This window comes from Urocitellus parryii, chromosome 3 (genome assembly GCF_045843805.1).
Source record: "Urocitellus parryii isolate mUroPar1 chromosome 3, mUroPar1.hap1, whole genome shotgun sequence".
Lineage (NCBI taxonomy): Eukaryota > Metazoa > Chordata > Mammalia > Rodentia > Sciuridae > Urocitellus > Urocitellus parryii.
This window is the reverse complement of record NC_135533.1, coordinates 216455241-216476177: the sequence shown is the minus strand read 5'-3', so window position 1 is coordinate 216476177 and position 20937 is coordinate 216455241. Positions and strand designations below refer to the sequence as shown.

The following is a 20937-nucleotide window of genomic DNA, read 5'->3' as shown; positions in this document are numbered from 1 at the left end:
ACTCCACCCCACCAGATCATGTGACATCTGTGGACACAGAGGAGGAAGAGAAAGAGGCCGGGGCAGGGCATGGCAGGGGGAGGTGCAGGCAGTCCTCCCCAGGTCAGTAGACTGCTGCTCAGGACCACTAGGGAGCTCATCCCCTGCCTCGGGGCAGGGAAGTGCAGGACAAGGGGCCTGGGAAAGGGAAAGGCGAGGAACCGCGAGTGTCCCTCAGATACAGGTGACCCTGCAGGTGGCCACAGCCTCAGCAGCTCTTGTCATCGCCCTGGACTTCTACATAGGGCAGCCCCATGGGCCAAGTGTCCCGCGGCCAGTAGCGGACTTTGAGGGTTTGGCCTGGCATCTCGTAGCTGGCGTCCACCAAGGCCATGGTGACCAGGCCGTAAGGGAAGGTGATGCTGATGAGCACGTGCCTGTGGGGTGCAGGGAGAAGGTGCTGAGGGCACTAGATGTCCCGGCGCCACCGCCGCCTCTCCTTACTTCTCGCGGATCTCACTTTCCCCAGGGGCCTTCTGGGTCCAGTCCCCAGCCTCCGTCTCCCCCCACTCCCCAGCCCTGGTGTCCGGGTCTCCTCCCACTCGGCTTCCCAGCTCCTGGCTCTCTGGTGGTGGGGTCCCAGGGTCCAGGGCAAGTGCTCACCAGATGCTGTGCAGGTAGAAGAAATGAATCCGCTGCCAGAAGCCGCAAAGGAAGCGGTCGCTGATCCAGCTCGTCACAGCACAGGCCCATAAAACCACGGACACCTCGATCAGGTGCCGAAGCTCCTTATTGCTGGTCCTGGGGGAGGGGAGGAAGGGAAGGGAGGAAGGGAGATGAGGCTGGGCTCAGGCGGCAGAGCCCAGGGGCTGATGCAGAATTCCTCCATCCCAGATGAGGCTGGAGCTGGGAAGAGGGGAGGGGAGGGGTTGAGGGTTCAAGTTGGTGCCTGCTGTAGTTTGGATCTGGAATATTCCCCACAGACCTGGGTGTCAGAGGCTTGGTCCCAGCTTGGTCCTGTTGGGAGGAGCAGAAGCTTTTAGAGGCGGGGCCTGGAAGGACGAGGTGATAGGCCCTTGCAGCAAATCACGCCCCGGATCTCTTCCTCTTGCCTTTGCCTCCGGCCACCAGGAGAGTGGTTCATGGCCACTCCAAGCGCCCCTGCCATGACGGGGGCCTCACCACAGACCCAAGAGCCACGGGGCCAACTGATCATGGCTGAAACCGCCACAGCCGTGGGCCGAGCGTGCCCCTCCTCTGTGTCAGTTGATTCGTGTCAGGTGTGTGTTCCAGCAGCAGAGAACTGCTGAGAATTTTCAGGACCCAGGGGCAGGTGTTAACCCAGTCCTCCAAGCACCTTTGTCAATGAGGAAACTGCGGTACAGGTGGTGATGTCAAGTCCCACCCATGGTTACATGGCTGAGATGTGGCAGGGCTGGGATCCAATCCTCGTTGGTCAGATTGTGTAACCTGTGTTCCTAGGTCGCAAGTCCCTCTAGGTTTGTGTATTTAGGGTTATAAGCGTGTGTCCCTCTGGGTCAGTGCATGAAGACATGTGTCTGTGTATTGCAGGAGTGTGACTATGTGTGTCACAGTGAGTGTGTGTCTGGGGTGGGGTACACTCTCTGGAGGCCACGCCTGTGTTTCCCAGCAACAGAGCTACCCCGGGGCTCCTTGGCAAAGAGCGTGACCCGGATAAATGAGACAACAGCTCCTTTTTGGTTAAAAGCTTAGACTGTGTCCACTCACCTAGAACTGAGCAGCCTGAACATCAAAATGCACTGTGAGTACGAACTGGAGAGTCAGCCTAAACCCTGTAATCTGGTTAACAGCATTATATCAACATCGATTTCTTCCTTTTGAGATATACTTGGGTTGCATAAGCTGTTCCCTTTGGGGAAAACTGGGGAGAAGTACATGATAAATCCGTGCTATATTGGCAACTTTCTGTAAATCTGTAATTATTTAAAAATTTAAAAGATTTTAAAAACAGTCTAATGACTGTCATGCATTAAAACATGTCAGAGATATAAAAACCTTTATGTTCATAATAAAAAATCTGCTTCATGGGTCTCTACTAGAGACTCCTAGGGCACCAATTCATTACTCTGGAAGTCGATAGATAAAAGGAAAAAGTCAATTATCTATGCAACTTGTTCAAACTGGATTTCAAGGTTGATTAGCAAAAGTCCTTCTGGGTGGAAAAACTCCAGGTAAGGACAACAGAAGGTGCAAGCCACCCTTTCACTGCCGCTAGCCAGGTCATGGCCCCAGCAACTTGGCTCAAGCTGCTGGAAGTTGGTGGAGAAACATCTGCAAATGTTGGTGAAACCAGCCAAATCCTCTAGCCAGCCCTAACCCTCCAAGGGGACCCGTCCATGGGGACATCCAAACCCTGCAGGGCGGGCTCTGGGGCTGGACAGGAACCACCGATGCCACCGTGAAATATTCTGGCCAAAACAAAGGAAGAACAGACCTAGATCCAACTATTAATTTGCAGGAAATACAGGGTACGAGAAAACTTAAAGATGCTAGAGGAAACGGTTGGCCAAATCCAGAACATAAATTGTGCTACAGACAAATAATTCTCTTAAAAAAAATCAAAGGCACGAAGAAAGGGGGATGGGAGAGGAGACCTATGAAATAAAGGGGAGCTGCGAGACCATGCTGAGGTCTCATTAAACACAACCAGGCACCTCTCAGAAACCGAGGCCATGTCCACACACAACGTTAGGCGCTGTCTTAAGGAGCACCGTTAACTTTGTACAGAGTGAGCGTGCCCTATACCTCCCATCTGTCTTTTGAGACTGCCCCTTTCCTTCTCTATCTATCCCTGTGCATCTGGGGGATGTGTTGGGCTGTCCACCTGTGCAGACCAAATCCAGGGGCTCCCTTGTCCTTGAACTTCCAGTTCAGTCAGCCATTAGTTTCCAGTTGGCTAGACCAGAGTCTTCTAATTGGATTGGCCAGTGGTTTCTACCTGGATTAGCTAATGGCTTCCAGTTGGGTTGGTCAATGTGGAGCCCTGGCAGGGGCAGGAAATCAAAGGGGAAAAAGGAGGGTAGTGTTAGGAGAGTTACTTCTTGCAGCAGGGTTGCCTCAGGCTGGATGCAACCAGCAACTAGAAATCAGAGTCCTGCTAAGCCTCCTCTCTCCTGGGGCTTCTTGGATCCTGTGGCCTCTTCCTCCTTCCTCCTCTCCCATCACCCCTGGCCTTGGGTCTCCAGCTAGACATAGAATCCCACTCTTATCAGCACAGAGATGCTAAACAAGCCCCAGTGATTTTTCTGTACCCCGACTTCTGTGTTGTGAATAATCTTTATTCAATTTTCCATAAATGTCCCTGTTTGAGAAACCCTTCTCTATCCTGCTAAGACCCAGTGTGGGTTAAAACCCATAATTATCAGTGGAGTTAGATCCTGAAAGGTTTAGAGTTGAAATGTATATGAGACTCAGGGGAAAAAATGTCACCCATCAAGAGCAAAATGTCAATGGTTGCTGGGCTGGTTAATGGGTGAGCGGAGGTTATGGGCTGTTCTCTCCTCTCAGATGCGTGTTTTAGGGGTTCACTGTAAAAAGGACCAGATCTGCAGTCAGATAGACTTAGGTTTAGGTCCTGGCCCTGCACTTGCTAGTGGGTGATGTTGGGGGAGGGGCCTCCCCTCCAGGGCCTGGAGTCAAGGAGTCAGTGCCCAGAGCACGAGAGTTCTCGGGGGTGACGGGCGGGGTCACGAGGGTCGGTCGCCTCCACTTACTTCCGGTACTCGCGGTACACGATGTACAGGATGTGTATGGCGATGCTGTTGAGGGCATATGCATTGACCGTGGGCTTCAGGAAGGACAGGAAGGTGCTGATCGTGGTGGTGGCAATGACCAGGCAGGTGAAGTGGGACCTGGAGGGAGAGGGGCTCAGCTGTGAGTGACAGGAGGTCCTGGAGGGTCAAGCCTGGTCATCTTATGGTGGCCAGAGAGGGAAAGGAAGGAGAAAGGCTCCGGGAAGCCCAGGTAGGCCCAGGATGTGTCCTGAGCTTGGGCTCAGGAGAGTCCGACGAGGGGTCCCAGGGAGGCCAAGCTGGGCCCAGAGCTGGGTAGGAGGATGAGAGGGTCTCAGGAGCCCAGGAAAGTTGGTCAAGGCTCCAGAGGCCGGTGAGTTCCGCAAGAAGCTCAAGGGAACCCAGTAGGCTGGGAGGAAGATCCATGAGGGGTCCGACAAAAGACCTCAGGGTCCCTGGAGGGACTGTGACGATGGGGTGTCTGGGGCAGTGAGAGGGTGGCATCCTAGAAGCCTTAGGTGGGGTCACACAGGATTAGGAGAGGTTTGGAAGGGCCTCCAGTCAAGTCGGAGGGTCCCAGGGGCCCGGGAGCAGAGGCTGAAAGATTCCAAGGAGTCCAGGTGAAAGACTGGGGGGAGGGATCCTGGGGCCCAGGAAGGCTTAGGCCCGGGGTCCTGGGATCTCCAGGTGGCTCAGACAAAGTCTGGAGAAGGTCCCAGGCTATCAAGGTGGGATCGGGGGAGGGGGCTGGAAGTCCAGGTAAGTGAGGCAGGGTGGGGAGAGACCCCCAGGGGGTCTGGCCAGGGATTCTAAGGCCCCCAAATGGCTCAGGGCAAGGATCCAGGGTGGGGGACAGGTGAGGATCCACAGAGCTCCACAGGGTCCACAGAGAGTTCAAGCCCCACCCTGTTCCGACCGACAGCCCCTGCCCCACCTGTTGCTTGCGAGGAAGGAGGGGAAGTAGCAGCGGGGCATCCAGATGCTGTAGCTACTGGCCAGTAGCCACAGGATGGCGATCTCATCCAGCAGCTGGCCCAGGAAGCTGAGCGTCATGTGGAAGTACATGGAGAACAGGCCTGGAGAGGCAGAGGCAAGGGGAGGCGTCAGGGGTGGGCGACCCGTGCCCACGCCCACCTCCTCTCCCCGGCAGAGCCACACCTACCAATGATGGTGAAGAGGACAAAGGTACCATAGATGCAGCGGGAGCGCTTCTGGGTGTAGGGGTGCATGAGGAACATCATGAGTGGCCCGAAGATCAGGAAGGAGATGTTGCTGAACTGGAACAGAGACGTGGGAGGGGGCTTCCTGAGTCCAGTCCCTCAGTCACCAGCCAGTGGACCACCTGCCACCTTCCGGGCAATTCTTCACTCACCTGTCACCCCTCCAGCTGTTTCTCTTCCTGCCTGCCTGCCTTTCTTCCTCCCCTCTCTCTTTCCCTCTCTCTGCCTGTCATGGTTCTAGGGATGGAACCCAGGGCCCAGGCATGCTAGGCAAATGCTCCACCAGTGAGCCACACCCGCTGTCCTCTGCTGATGTGGACAAAGCATGGGTCAGCAGTAGACCCCAGTACTCCACCCGGTACTCTAGGGGTTCATCCATTCACTCAGGAGCGTGGCAAAGACGATAGACTGACCTTCTCCGTATATTCTCCCCCGTTTCTTTTTAGGAAAAAAACTCCACATCCATAGGTTCTGTAACTATCGACTGAACCAACTTCAGATTGAAAATACTCAGGAAAAGGAAATAATTGCTTCTGTCCTGAACACGTACAGATTTTTATTCTGGTCGTTTTTCCCTCAGCAACACAGTGTAAGTACCATGTCCACATCAGTTACATTATATCAGGTGTGATAAGCTATCTGGAGATGATTTAAAGTCTACAGGAGGATTGTGTAAGTTCTATGCAAATAAAAATGCCATTTAATATCAGGGACTTGAGCATCCGTGGGTCTCAGTACCTGTGGGGGTTCCCGGAACCAGTCCCCATGGAAACAAGGGACCATCATAGTATCTTACAGGTTCTAGCTGAGCACACAGCTACTCGATGGGAGAAGACAGTTTCCACCTGCCTCACAACTCCTGTGACCTGGTGACCCAGTCTGGCTACTGGGATAAGGACCTAGAGGACATCTCTGCCTCCTGGTCAGTACTTCAGAAGCTACTTAAGGCTTGCCCTATGTTGTCTCCCTTTCCCGTGAATTGAAATGTCGACATGGTGGTCATCTGTGAGCTTCACAGACAAAGAAGGACGACACAGCACCCTAATGGCTGCCTCCTAACCGTATGAAGCAAAGGTGGGGCTGTGCGGCTTCTAAGGTGAGATCATAAAAGGAGCTGTGGCTTCCCCCTGACTCTCTTTATCTTAAAGTATGAGACCGTCGGCCCCTGAGCCACCAAGCGAGAAGCCTGGCTACCCTTGAAGCCACTATGTTGAGAGACCACACAGGATAGAGAGAGATGCTGGGGAACATCTGTTCCAGCCCCAGATGTTTGATTCTCCCCAGTTCAGTGGCAGCACAATTCAATGAACCTTCAGATGATTCTAGCTGCACCCCAGCCTTCCAGCGATGCTAAGTAGAGATGAGCTGCCCCTGCCGAGCCCGACCTAGACCACAGATGAATTCATGAGTAAAAGTTGTCCTTGTTTCAGGTCACCAGATTTGAGGATAACTTGTTACGCAGTATTAGCTAGCTGAGACAAAAAAGGAAATATCACTGTGGGTCACGATGGCCAGGAAAATCTTCCTTGGGAAGAGGAGGAAAAATAGAGACCAGGAAATACGGCTGCACCTGTTCGGAGCCCCGGGAGGGCATGGCTTTTCGGTTTGAAGGTGATCTGTGGCTTAATAACGGGTCTCCCCAGGGTTAGACAGCTACTATGTTTCAGATCCCAGGTAAAGTTCCTTATTTCCAGAATTTTCTTCTTATCCTCAAAACAGCATTATAGAGAAGATATTGATTCTCAGAGTGGTCAAATCATCCAGCCCCATCATTGGACCAGTAAGTGAAAAATCCAGAATTTGAGACCAGAGTCCAAGAACGTGTGAATTTCTGACAAGATGGAGCAGAGTTCCGTTTATCAGAGCAGCAGAAACTATTTACCAGGTTCCAACTGATAACCAACAATAAGCCCACCAGGAATGCAGCAGCTGGGGTGGAAGGTGGGATTGGGGAGTTCAGCCACCCTCCTCCCTCCTTCCTCACTAACCCAACTGGTTTGGTTCAGTATTAGGAGACACATCATTCTGGGGAGACAAACCCCAGACCTGGGAGGGAACGACAATCAGTGCAAGCCCATCTGGTTCTCCCCTTTCTGTGATAGCAGAATTCTTTCCCAGACTCCCTTGCGGCTCCACGTGGCCATGTCCTAAGTTCTGGCCAATGAGAGTGAGCATAATAGTGGCTTCCAGGTGGCACTCTTAAAGTGAAAGTATGTGACCAGTCCTTACCCACTTTCTGCTGGGATGCAGGTGTCATGGGATAGCTCCCTGGGCCACACAGACAAGGGCAATGGCCTAGAGATGGCAAAGTGACTCTAGGGATATCCCTGGTCCCTGGCATCGGGGGCTTTCCCACCAGCCCTGAAAGCTTATGGATTAGACATTATCTACAGGAGAAATATCGGGGCACAGCATCACGTGCTTGTCATCCTGGCCACTCTCTGCAGGCTGAGGCAGGACCATCTCAAGTTCAAGACCAGCCTCAGCATCTGAGTGAGACCCTTGGCAACTTGATGAGACACTGTCTCAAAATTAAAAACAAAAATGATGGAGGTTATAAGTCAGTGGTCAAGTGCCCCTGAGTTCAGTTCCTGATACCCTGCCGAGAGAGAGAGAGAGAGAGAGAGAGAGAGAGAGAGAGAGAGAGAGAGACTCCTATCTTTATTGAACCACTGTTATTTTATTATTTTATCTTTGCCACAATTGAACCTGTATTTTAAGTTATATGCTTCCTCATTTTTTTTAATTGAATAAGTCCAAATTTTGCTCAGTCTTCAGGAGGACGTGGCCTTCAAGGGGTCAGGTCTGAGCCCCAAGGCATGAATCACCCTCATGGTGAAGCACTGGTTAAGGAAGGGATGTGTAATAAAATTCTGGCCAAGGAGTCATGAAGGAAAGTCTGATGGGGAACTTCTGGGAAGTTCTCTTTATTAAAACTTGAACCATTAACAGAACCTTTACACAGTGTTGTGGTGGTTAAGATGGCAGTTATATTGCACCTGTGAGGAAGCAAGGTGAGAATAAAATCTAATCAATAGTCCAGGACAGCAGTTCTCAAAACTCGTTGCTCTCAGGACCCTTTTACATTCTTAAACAGAAAGAAAAAGCTCCCAGAGATTTTACTTATATGAATTCCATCAATTGAGATTTACTGTATTAGAACTTGAAATCAAAACATTCTAGAAGGCTGGGGATGTGGCTCAAGCGGTAGCTCGCTCGCCTGGCATGCGTGCGGCCCGGGTTCGATCCTCAGCACCACATACCAACAAAGATGTTGTGTCCGCCGAGAACTAAAAAATAAATATTTTTTTAAAAATTCTAGAAATACAGGACTGCATAAGCACCCACTCCCTCGGCACCAGAGTGGGTGGGGTCATTATGTATCATGTAACCTCTGGAAGATTCCATTGTGCCTGCAGAAGAGAATTGGGGCCAAAAGGGCAAATAACATCTTCGCATGATTCGTAAAGACCACCAAGAACGCAGCAGCTGGGGTGGAAGGTGGGATTGGGGAGTTCAGCCGCCCTCCTCCCTCCTTGAGGAACCCCTACAAGGTCTGGGGAATGCCCCGGGTCCGGGACAACACTGCGAGGACTACACAGGAACAGAACAGAAAGACGGGGAGAACCCAGCCGTTTGGCGGTAAGCCTGTTCCGGACTTCCACTTCCATAAAAGTTAAGATGTTCTCCTTTCTGTGCAAGTGGTTTTTAGTTGGCTGTTTTGTTGAAATCAATGCTTCCCAACGTAGAGACCTAACATAGGACTGGATCCCTGCTCCCTGTTCCCTAGGTCGATGGTGCCTTTGAAAGGTGACACAAACCCATTACCTTCATCTCCAATTTGTGAAACACATGCAATGCTACCTCCTCTCAGCGCTGTTGACCGTCCCAGGTGTCATGAGCTACCAGTGCAGTCAAGGTCATCAGACCTTCACACCAGATTTCGACCATCAATGGCTCCAGGCCCCCATCTGCTGACGCAGGATTTTGACTCCCCACAAAGACTCCCCCGTCCGCCTCAGCCGCAGCAGGCAACTCGGGAGCTCAGGGGTGCTTTTCCTCGGCAGCCTCGGACTTGAGGACAGCCAGCTTGCTCTCTCGGGGACAGCCGTCCCTCCCTGAAAGACTCTTCCTCTTACCAGGCTCCTCCGTCGTCATCTGCACTTCATCTGAGCCAGGGAAGAAACAGCACCCTGCTAACTGGGCCCTGCTCCTCTCGGAGTCCCGGCCGGAGGGACGCTGCCTCACCAAGTCAGAACACAGAGGGGGGCGTCCATGGGCTGGGCCTGACGCTTCCCAGAGCAGGAGTCCTCCTGGGCCTGTCCTCAGGGGGATCATGGCACCAGTGCCAACAGCCCACTTGGGGGACTAGCCTGGGCTCTGTGAGGCAGCTGTTCCCAGGCCACGTCTACCCTCTCTCGGTTCCCACCCTGGGCCTTGTCTGCCGGAGGACAAGCCATGCCCATCTCCAGGTCAGTTCCTAAGGCCTGCCCAGCACAGAGGTACTCTGAATGACCAGATATCTGGGTCAGCAGGTCCCTACCTCACTGGAACAGACCCCTAATGCTCCCCGGGCCGATAAGGTCTTCTGACTTGAGAATTAAAATGCGAAGTTCTGCAGCTTAGGAGTCACCAATATGGAGTCAACCATTGACAAGAATCTAAAGACCTTACGCATGTGAGGCAAGCTCTCTACCAACTGAGCTGTCCCCAGCCCACCACCTGTGGCCATGAGGCACCAAGGCTGGGAACAAGTGCAAATATCCCAGGACGCTACGTGCCCTCCTCCTGAGCCCTCCAAAGCTGCCCGGCCGTGGGCTTCTCACTCCTTCTTTTTCTAAGATATTCTGGTGTCTTTCCATGGCATTCTTGTCACTGCAAGTTTGGGTTCTAAATTTTTGTTTTCTTCTGATTTTTTGCTTAGACCAGCATTCCGTTATTGGGATCCAACAGTCATCACCACCAGTGTGTCAGCTTGGGTTCTTTGGTAGCAAGCAACAGAAAATGATGGTGGAAACTTATATTATAAATATGACATACAGGGCTGGGCTGGGCTCAGTGGCACAGTGCTCGCCTAGCAGGTGTGAGGACCCGGGTTCCGTCCTCAGCACCACATAAAGGTAAATGAATAAAGGCATTGTGTCCATCTACAACTAAAAAAAAATCATAAATAAATAAGTATAACATACAGCTACTAAATATTGACCTAGAGGTGGCAAGGATGCAATAAATATCATTTATTGAACATTTATGAAATATATATGTGCCTCTATGGAGATGCTCAGATTATTTTTCGATTTTATGGTGGTGCCAATGCCACACACCCTCAGTGGCAGTCACACTTCACATCTGAATTTCGGTCTTCTCCCCAGCTGGTGGCGAGTGGTCAGCGGTCGCAGCTCTGGTGAGCCTCACCACCCGAGGGCCAGCGACCGGCTGCAGCAGAGGGTGCCACCCAGGTGCCAGGTCTGACCCTCCAGGCGTATTAAACGGGTTTTCCACCAGGGATATTTTCAACCCACCAGCGGTTGGTCAGGCTGGGAGCCGGTCATAGGTCACCCACTCATTTGCTCATCCGCTCGGTCACTCCGGGGGCCTCACTCATCCAAGGGACGGCTGAGCCGCTCTGAGCCTCTGTGGGCCCTCGCTCCCAGGTCCAGGTCTGAGATTCGAACTCCAGGCTGAAGCCTGGACTGCATCCCACCCTTGGTCAGAGGGAGAGGGACACTCTGTGTACACAGCCACCAGGACCATTCCCGGCAGGGGAGGGGCATCTGGCTGTTGAGAGATGGGTACGAGCCTTGGCTTGAATCGTCCCCCCCGAAACTCTTTTTTCTTTTTGTACTGGGGATCAGACCCAGGGGGCTCTGCCACAGAGCTGCATCCCCAGCCCCCACCTTTTTTTATGGAGACAGGGTCTCCCTAAATTGCTGAGGCTGGACTCTGAACTTGCCATCCTCCTGCCTCAGCCTCCCAAGTAGCTAGGGTGACGGTCGTGGACCACTGCGCCCAGCCTCACACGGGAATTTTGCTGCCACATGAGATACTGAGAGAGGACCAGCCTCTGGCTGTCGTGGGGTTAACAGATAAGGGTTATCTAGGAGGGTCTGCCATGAGAGTCACACATTCCCAGTCTCTCCATGTGGGACCGCCAGCAAGGAGGCCAGTGCCCGCTGCCGCCCCTTGACCTTGGACCGGAACTGTGAGCCCTAATAAACCTCCTTCCTTTAAAACTTACCCAGTCTGCGGCTTTGTGTTATTAGCCACAGAAAACGGACTAAGACGTACTGAACGGGGAAATCCATCAGCTGCACGACAGGCCGGCCTGCATTTCTTCCTTCCTTTCTGTGTGCGAGTGTGGTGCTGGCGGTGGAAGCCCGGGCCCTACACATGGGCAAGGGCCCACCCTGGAGCCACCCCCAGCCCTGGCCTGCGTCCCCCTGGCCTGGGTCCCGCCCCATCTGTGCTGATGCGCACGCATTCCTGACGCCCCAGCGCCAACCCCAGCCATGGGGCATGTGAGTCAACTCACCCTGGAGATGCTCACCAGACCAGTCCCCCGAACCCCAGCACCCCTATTAAAACACACCTGCAGCTCCCGTAATCAAACCCAGCCTCTTAAACCTGGCTAATAAACTCCTCCCCGGCTCACCGCAGCTCTGCAGCCCAGGCTGAGGGGACCGCGAGGTGGCTGCCCACGGGCAGGCCGTGCTCCTGCCTCCCTGCCCCCAGGGCTTTGCACATGCTGTCTGCATGGCCCCGGACACTCTGGCTCCGGGCTCACCCCTGCCAGAACTGTGACTGAGCATGTGGGGTCAGTACCGGGCAGTGTGTGTGGACGGCGGGACGGAAGGGCCCAGCTGGCTCCAGGGTCTCTGATAACAGCAGTGACGCCGGGTCCTCCTCCCAGCCTCCGGGGCTAGCTCCCACGTTTCCCTAAACCTCGTCCCACCCAGGCCTGGTGAGGCTGGAGCTGCCTCAGTCTGGGATCCTGTCCAAAGCCAGCTCAGCCCCAGCTAGGACTCTCGTGGGCTGGGCTCCCTGGGTGAGGCCCGGAGCCCGCGTCACCTCCTTCCTTCATTCGTTTGCTCCTTCATTCATTTGCAACCATTCCTTGAGCTCCCAACCATGATCTCGAGGATCTTAACTGTGCCCCCAAACAAAATCCCTGCCTTTGTGGTGTCTGTCCAGTGCCCACGGCTCTATACTGCCACTCATCCTTGGATCTCCCAGATCTCCAAGCACCCAGGGAAGGGTCGGAGAACTAAATGTCAGGCTGGGGAGCTTGCTGTTGGCCACATCCCCACACCTGCCTCTAGGGCAATGCCGGGCACCTAGTAGGAGCTCAGTCAATTGTTGTAGAAGACAATGCTTGTGCCAGGCGCAGTGGTGCAGACCTATGATCCCGGGGATTGGGGAGGCTGAGGCAGGAGGATCTCTTGAGTTCAAGGCCAGCCTCAGCAGCTTAGCAAGACCCTGCCTCAAAATAAAAAATAAAAAGGTCTGGGGGTGTGGCTCAGGGGTCAAGCACCCTGGGGTCAGTCCCCAGGAAAGGGAGAAGGCAGGCAGGGGAGGAAAACGATTGTGCAGGAGGGACACAGGGCACCGAGACAGCTCTGGAATCCCCCTGTGCCCTTGTACCGCGGGAACCTGGCAGGGCAAGACAAAGGTGGCAAAGGCAGGAAGGAGCCTGAGGGGTGAGGAGGACGGAGAGGGAGGGTGGCAGGACCGGCCAGAGGGAAGGAACCCCCGGCCCCCTTGGAAGGACTCAGGTTCAGGGCCCTTCCCTGTCACCTGCCCCCAGTGCAGCCCAGTCCCCCCCACTCCCTCCTCTCAGGGCCACGTTCCACCTCAGCTTTTCCATTAACTCGTTTCTTGACTTATTTCTTGCCTCGGCCTCCCCCACTGGACGGGGACTTCCCTGAGGACAGGGGACACCTGTTTTATGCCTGTGTCCCTAGCAGGTGTCATGCGGCACAGCCAGTGCTGAATCCGTCTGCGCAGTAGCACCTGCCAACGCCGCCTCACTCTCTCCTCGTCGCCGAACCCAACCCACCGCCCACGCCCCGCTACCACCTGCCAAGGAGGGTCACCTGCGTCCACTGGACACCTGCCCACGAGGGCTGGTCCTGGGCAGGGTGAACAGAAGCAGCGCCAGCCACAGCGCAAGACTGGCTTGGGAATCAGGCGCCCGCCATCGATGCTAACACTGGGGAACCAGGGCCCTCAGCGCTGTGGGGAGGTGAGAGGCTCTGGGACGGGGCTGTCTTGGCATGCTGTGTGACCCTGAGGAAGGAGCTGGCCCTTTCTGACTCTTGTTTCTCCATCCGTTGGGGGACATAAGAGTAACTACTACATAGGATTTTTATGAGTATTATATGAAGCGCTATGTATTAAATAAAATTAATAAATGTCAAGTCAATAAACAAATAACATTTTGCCTTTCTGTGCTGTTTGCTTCTGATGTTAATAGTTTCAATACATTCAATGCTTAGAAGTCTCAGGAGCTGTGAGGTTTTGTTATTTATTTATTTATTTATTTATTTATTTATTTATTTGTACTAGGAATTGAGCTCAGGGCCACTCAACCACTGAGCCCCACCCCCAGCCCTATGTCGTATTTTATTTAGAGACAGGGTCTCACTGAGCTGCGTAGCACCTCACTTTTGCTGAGGTTGGCTTCAAACTCACGAACCTCCTGCCTCAGCCTCCTGAGCTGCTAGGATTACAGGCGTGGGCCACCATTTTTAAAAAGAGACTTAGATCATGTGCTATAAATCCACTCTGAAAGAAATCAATTCGGCGGTTTCTAGCACACTTCGAGTTCCATAACCACCACCTCTACCCAATTCCAGAGGAGCTTGTCCCCGACCTGCACCCACAGACCCACATCCTGTCCCTGGGCTCCCCTGTCCTGGACGTCTGTGTGTCTGGCTCTCACTGAGCACCAGGTCCTGGGCCCATCAGCTCTACGGTTGTCACCTTGCTCCTGCTGGTGGCAGGGGGACCTCCAGGTGTGTGGCCTGAGCTGAGACCGACGGGTGCCCAACGGGTGTGTGCTGAGCAGGATGGGTGAGGGCGGTGAGCCTCCCCGCACAGCAGCCACCAGGGTGGGGTCCACCTCTGAACCCCCAGAATGCGGGGCAGCGCCTGGCACAGGCCATGTGCCCTGGCCATCCTTGTGGGAACAGAATGGAGAGCGGCTGTCCCAGGGTGGATCTCCTCCGCCAGGGGCCAGCAGCCTGGGCCGCCAGCACCCACCGTCCAAAGGAGGAAAGAGGTCCCCAGGGACCTCAGGTCTGCACCCAAGTTGCATCAAGAGTAACCAGTGTTACACGTTTACTATTCTCTTTGTGGTGTCTTCCCTGCCTGAGGACAAGGACTCCACCCTCCAGAGGCACCAGGTCATCATTTGCTAGTCAGTGGGGGAGAAGGCAGAAGAGGAAGGTACCTCCGGGTCTCTAGTGCACTGTGGCTTAGAGCTCCCTGCCCAGGGCACAACCGAGGCTCAGGGTCACACAGCACTCAAGGAAGAGGCCAGCTGCCGGAGGGCTCAGGGAGGAGGTGGGCAGGGTGCTGGAGAAGGGGGCACACTGCCCCCGCTCTGGTCTCTCTTCGTGGCCCCAGGTTGTCCTGCTCCTCTTACCGCCCGCCTTTCCCTTGACAGGGAGGCCACCCCTTTGCTCTGTCCAGAGTGAAGAGTCTTCCGAAGAGGACGAGCAGCAGAACCCCAGGGGGAACTCATCTCCGCAGCCTCCAGGACCCAGGGCCCTGGAACCTTCCACCTGTACCGTTCAGAAATCTGAACTCTCCCAAGTGCTCCGTCTCCCGGCAGGAGGTCAGCAGGCTAAGAGGGACGGGTGCCAACTCATGTGGCCCTGCCCTTGACTTCTGCCCTGCCCTGCCCAGCCAGCACCCCGACCTCGGCTCCTTCTCTTCCTGCCCACAGTGGAACACAACCCGCTGACCTCTCACCTCTCAGCTGATCAGTGCCCTGACGGCCTCCCTCCTCAGCCTGGCACTGCTGACCTGGCCCAGAAACCTCCCGTCCTTCCTCCCACCCTCAGTGCCTCTGTGATAGGCACCTGTGCTCTGGCCTCGAACCACCTGCTACTTTCCAACAGGATGTGCTTTCTTGCCTCGGGGACTCTGCCTGTGTCATGCCCTTTGCCTGGTAGCCTGCGAGCACACGCACTGGGTCCTGAGACCCGGGGCACCCTGCACCCTCGACCTCTCCTCCCCAAGAGGCCCCACCCCCACGGCTCCCACCCCCAGCTTCCGCTCCTTCCTCCGTAGGCCTCACACTCACCAGGGGGGGCAGGAATGCACCTCTAATTCTGGACACACCCCACACACGGAGCACCCTGGGCCTCCTGGAACCTAAGGGTCACCCTGCTGTCGTTGGTGTCGAGCATTTTGTTGAAGGAATGAGCTCGCCAAGGAGCACGGGATGATCCCCAGCGATCAACACGGCAGGAAAACTGTGGGAGCCAAGTGCCGCTCGGGAGGCTGAGGCAGGACGATCCAAAGTTTGAGGCCAGCCTCAGCCACTTAGTGAGCCCCTGTCTCAAAATAAAAAATAAAAAGGGCTGGGGAAGTGGCTCCGTGGTTAAGCGCCCCTGGGTTCAATCCCTGGTACCAAGTAAAATCTGTTTGTTGGGGGTGAGGAGGGGTGCGGGTCCCAGTGGAGCGCTTGCCTGGGGGCCCTGGCCCGGGTTCCCTCCCCTCAGTGCACCTTCACAGACAGCTCGGCTTCCTCCTCCTCCTCACAGTCCAGCCACAGAAACACTTTCTCCTTTCCCGATCTCCCAGCTCCTCTTTGACTTCCCGAATCCTGCACCTCCTCTGCTCTCCCTGTCCAGACTTCTCCCGCGCTCGGTGGGCTCCGACTCGTCCTTCAAGACCCAGTGCCTGTGTGCCCTTTTCCATGAAGCCTCCCAACACCTGGGCTGACTCCTTTGCAATTTTCTTCTTCTGTAACCTTGACCGTGAGCATCTGGGCTCTGCCTCCTAACCCGACTCAGAGCTCTCTGCAAGCAGAGAAAGATTCCTCTTTAGAGTCACATTCTCAACATGAATCGTGACTCCTAAGCAGGTCGCGATGAGAGCAACGGGAACAGATTTCTTAAATGCTTTCTGCTGCAGGCTTAGTCTTTCACTTACATCCCCGGATCAAAAGCAGGCTCTGGGACAGCTGCACAGAATGTCACCGGGAAGCCTTCAGCCCCACAGACAGGCCCCACGGCTGCAGCTCCACTGGGTGTCTTCACTTGTCACAGTCACAAATGACTCGGGGATGACTCTGTGGATAAATCTTGTTGTCTTCTGGGATGATTTCTTTGGTACAAATTCCCCGAGTTGCAATGACTAGGTCGGAACAGGCATCATTTGTAAATTCATCCCTGGGCACAAGTCACCAAAGCGCACCCAGGGAATAGCAGCAAGAGGGTGGGCCACATCACGAGGAAGAACTTGTTCCTTTGATTCTATCTTAGTGTATTTTGTTGTTTTGAACAGGGCCTCACTTGTGGTCCAGGCTGGCCTTGAACTCCTGGGCTCAAGAGATCCTCCCTCCTCAGCCTTCTGAGGAGCTGGGACCACAAAGTCACCACTCCTGAGTTAAACTCCTTACTTATTTTTTTAAATTATTGTATTTTTATACCTTTATTTGTTTATTTTTATGTGATGCTGAGGGTGCAAACCAGTGCCTTCCACGTGCTAGGTAAGCGCTCCACCACTGAGCTGCACCCCAACCCTCTTATACTCAATCTTCATCGGTAAATTCAGAGCAAAGAATACCATCATCTTACTGTCCTCCACTGGAATGGGTTTTCTGACATAAGTGTGTCCGGGGTGGGCAAACCCTGACCATGAGCCTCATTGAGCCCCTTGCCTTGTATCATGGGACTGGCAAGCTACGAAAGATCGCTTCCCTTTCCAAATGGTGAAGATTATTTTGCAACACGTGAAAATCATAGGAAATCCGTATTGCAGCATCGATAAATAAAGCTTTATTGGAACACTGTCACCCAGTGACTTACAGATCACCCAGGAGGCTTTGAAACCTTTAGCAAAGCTGAAGAGTTGGGACATGAACCCCATGTGTCATACGGCTGAAGGTATTTACTAGCTGTAAATAGGTCTGTGCAGGACAAGTTTGTCACTCCGCCCCAGCCCACCTTGAATGATATGATGATCACTCAGCTGTGTCCGGGAGGAGAAAACTGTGAAGAAACACTTGTGTGTGTGTGTGTGTGTGTGTGTGTGTGTGTGTGCGCGCGTGCGTGCTGGGGATGGAGCCCAGGGCCTCACACATGCTAGGCACATGCTCTACCACTGAGCTACACCCCCAGCCCCTTTTATTTTATGTTGAGGTTTGCTTAGTTGCTGAAACTGGCCTCAAGCTTGTGATCCTCCTGCCTCAGCCTCCAGAGTCACTAGGATGACCAGTGTGCCCCACTGAGCCCAAGGAGGAAACCCCTCTAACCCAGCTGAGATTCCACTCCTCGACTGCTAACTCTTTTGACCTTTCAGTATCAAAAACAGGGTTGATCCCAGGAAAACCGAGATAAGTTGGTCACCCTGGGCTGGGCAGACACTCTTCTCCTCTGGGAAGAATTTCTTAACGCCCGCCCCCACCGTGAGGCCTCCCGGGCACCTTCACAGTGGTCTCCAAGCCCTGCACAGAAGAGACCCAAGGACATTTGCACCAGGAAACAGAGAAGGAAGTTCCTAGAGGTGCAGGTCCCAGACAAGACTCTTTCCCAGTCTCTGTCATGACGTGGGAACGCTGGAGACCTGCCCTGGCCTTCGGGGTGTCCATGGGTGGGCTAGAGGAGGAGTGCAAGGCTCCACCCTCCCCACTCGGGGGGCACCCTGTGGGGATGGGCCCCTCAGAGAACATTTGGGGCCTTCCAGGAGACGCAGACAGGAGGGCCCCAGAACCCCACTCCTCTCCCTCGCCTCTGATGAGCGGCACATTGGTCCCCTTCCCAGGATACCGATGGGACAACTGAGGACCAGAAGGGCCTCCCCAGCCCTGGGGGAGCGAGCTCGGGAGGCCAGGAGGAGCCCCGGGTCTCGCCTCCGCCTCCTGGAAGCCACTCGTCGGAAGCTAACACGGTCAGAACCAGCCTGGGCAGCCTAAACGGAGCGCCCCGCGTTTTTTAGTCCCCAAAGTCTCCTAGAGTTGCCAAGTCCAGGCTCACCCGGCTGTAAGAGCCACCGAGCCCAAGCAGGCCGTGAGCCTCTGAGCAGCGCTTCCTCGGGGAAGGTGGGGTGAACGCCAGGCTAGCCCCCGTCCTGTGCGTGTCACCCCAGACAGCTCTGGCTCACAGCAAGCGCCCGGTGAAGCCCGTGTTCACAGGGCGCAGAGCCGAGCACCGCCTGCCTGCCCACCAGCCCAGCGGCAGCAGCCAGGCTCCAGAGCGCCCGGCCCCCTCGGCCCCAGGCCCTGCTCAGGAAGAGCTCAGCACAGTCTTTCCACCACTGCTCCCGTCTCGCAAGCTTTGGTTCAATGTCATGGTCATTTACCCATCCGTGATTCTTAAGCACTTCCAACGTTGTGCCACAGCACAGTGTGTGGGGCCGGTGACTGAACAACTCACTATGCCCAGAACCGAGGGGGTTTCTGGAAGGTGAAGCTTTCAGTGCTAAAACTAGGATAATCCCAGGAAGACAAATGATGTGTCTGAGCTGGAAGAGCCATGAGAACCAGCCAGCCACAGTCACCTCCTGCAGGAAGCCTTCCCTGATCCACCTTGACGGACTCAGAGGCCTCCTCTGGGTATCCTCACAGCTGCCTCTGTGCCCCCCATCACAGCACCATCCTCCTGGGTGGCAGACACCTGAAGTCATCTCGGTACTCTCAGCTCAGAGCAGAGGCCTGCTCCCTGCCTGGCTCTGCTGCGTTTCCTATCACGGAGGTTGATGCCAAATAAAGACAGAATCAATGAATGACAGCCGACACTCCCAGCCTAAGTGATGAGAAGACGGAGCCACGACAGGCGAACTGCTCCAGCCAGATTCCCCAGAGAGGATGTGGAGAAGCCGGGTTTTGAACTCGCACCCCAGGAGGCTCCCTCCCGCCCGGTCCTCACCGTGTTGTAGAACTCGGCCACCAGCTGCGAGTACTGGAAGTTGCTCTCACACCAGTCCACCTCAGAGCTCTGGTACGCCAAGATGCTGGGCATCCTGACCAGCCACGGCCACCTGCTCACTGCGCCTGGCACCCACGGGCGGCAGAGCCAGGAGCCCGGGAGGGCCCGGCCCAGGTGAGGCGGGAGAGGACGGCTCCGTGCCCCGCGGCAGGCCAAGAGGAAAAACCTGCTGGGCAGCTCCCCGGTTGCGCCAGGGCAGCCTGGCGGATGCTGCGCAGAGACAGTGGTGGCCTTGGGCACCAGCCACAGAGCTGCTGCTGGGGGGGGGGGGTGCAGGTGAGCAGGGAGCAGGCCTCCCATCCCGGCTCCTAAGGAGCAGAATTTGGGGGCCATGGCTGTTCTAGAACGGAAATAAGGACGAGAGTTCACCGCGGTGGGTGCGCCACACTCTCCGTTTCACAGATGAGCAAGCTGAGGCGGAGGGAGAAGCCACTGGGTGGCAAAAACCAGGCTGAACCTCAGGCCCCTAACCATTAGACTTTACTGCCTGGGTGCCATTCGAAGCCCTGCACGGGGGCAGCGGCTGGACACCCCCTCCAATGGGCTCGGCTCAGAGGGACAGAGCCCTTGGTTAGGAGACGCCATCCTACCATCTCCCCTCCAGGAGCTCTGTTTTCCCGTCTGTGCTGTGGGAAGTTGGGCGGGATGGAAGCCATTTCTCCTGGTGGTCAAGGCCTCATGCGCACTGGGTGGTGGCCCGCACCTGCAGTCCCCACTCCGAGGAGAAGAGGCAGAAGGATTGCAAGTTTGAGGCCAGCCTGAGCAGCCTCGATCTCACTGGTCTTACAATCACAGAAAGCGGAGTGGTGGGGGGTGCTGCTCTCTGATCCCCAGCTTGCCCCTGGGACAGGAAGGTGACGTTCATGGATGCGATTGTTACAGAGACAGCAGGTCCAGGGCTAAGCTCCCTGTTGGGATCAGAAGAGCAAGAAAATGATAATGGTGGGCTGAGGCTGGGGCTCTGGCAGAGCACTCGCCTCCCACGGGTGAAGCACTGGGTTTGACTCTCAGCACCACATGAAAATAAATAAAACAAAGGTATTGTGTTCATCTACAACTAAAAAAATTTTTTAAATGATAATGGTGTTTCATACTACAGGTGACCTTGAGCTTTAAGGCAAGCCTATGGGATGGTGATCTTGATGGTGATGAGGACTGGCACTCCCTTACCAACTTCATACCTCCACCAGGCTCTTTTCTAGGTGTTCAGCATTCAGTATTATCTCATTTAATGTTCTTTTCCTTGCAGGAGGTACCAGGGATTGCACTCAGGGGCATTCAACCACCGAGCCACATCCTCAGCCCTTTTTTGTATTTTTTTTAGAGAAAGGGTTGCACAGAGTTGCGTGGCGCCTTGCTGTTGCTGAGGCTGGCTTTGAATTTGTGATCCTCCTGCCTCAGCCTCCCCAGCCGCTGGGATTACAGGCGTGTGCCACCAAGCTGGCTCATTTAACATTCTTAACACCCTGAGACAGTAACTGCTTTTTCTTCTGATTGTAATAAGGAAACAGACGATCAGGACTAAAGCAACTCACCCCAGGTCAGATATCTAGAAAGGGACAGAAGGAGGCAAGCCACGTTGCCTCTGAGCCTGCTTCTCACCATGAAATGGGGCAGTGCTTGTTGCTCCTTCCCAGGATCCTTGTGAACATGCAGTGGCCAGCTGCGGTGCTTCTCCAGCAAGAGAACTTGGCCACACAGGGCAGCGCATGCAGCTGCGTGGCAGGCAGGGACTCCTTCGGAACTCTCCCTCATTGCAGGGCTGCCTCAGAGCTGCTGACTGATGCTGCAATTTTTTTTGGGGGG

At 54.7% G+C, this 20937-nt stretch overlaps 1 protein-coding gene across 1 annotated transcript; it reads right to left on the bottom strand.

Moving 5' to 3' along the window:
• Positions 1-247: 247 nt before the first annotated feature.
• Acer1 (alkaline ceramidase 1) lies at positions 248-19164 on the bottom strand. The gene is made up of 6 exons (XM_026404450.1): positions 19072-19164; positions 4915-5029; positions 4687-4828; positions 3735-3872; positions 643-780; positions 248-416 (listed from the first exon to the last, which is right to left on the bottom strand). The coding sequence occupies exons 1-6, from the start codon at positions 19162-19164 to the stop codon at positions 248-250; spliced, it is 795 nt and encodes a 264-aa protein (XP_026260235.1).
• Positions 19165-20937: the final 1773 nt, after the last annotated feature.

What these genes read in the sequence shown, in the direction of transcription:
- Acer1 (XM_026404450.1), bottom strand. Translation starts at nt 19,164, where the DNA reads ATGCCCAGCATCTTGGCGTACCAGAGCTCTGAGGTGGACTGGTGTGAG. An exon ending in TGTCCTCTTCACCATCATTG is followed by an intron (nt 4,829 to 4,914) that starts GTAGGTGTGGCT and finishes CTGCCTCTCCAG; the next exon opens with GCCTGTTCTCCATGTACTTC. An exon ending in TTCTACCTGCACAGCATCTG is followed by an intron (nt 417 to 642) that starts GTGAGCACTTGC and finishes TGCACCCCACAG; the next exon opens with GCACGTGCTCATCAGCATCA.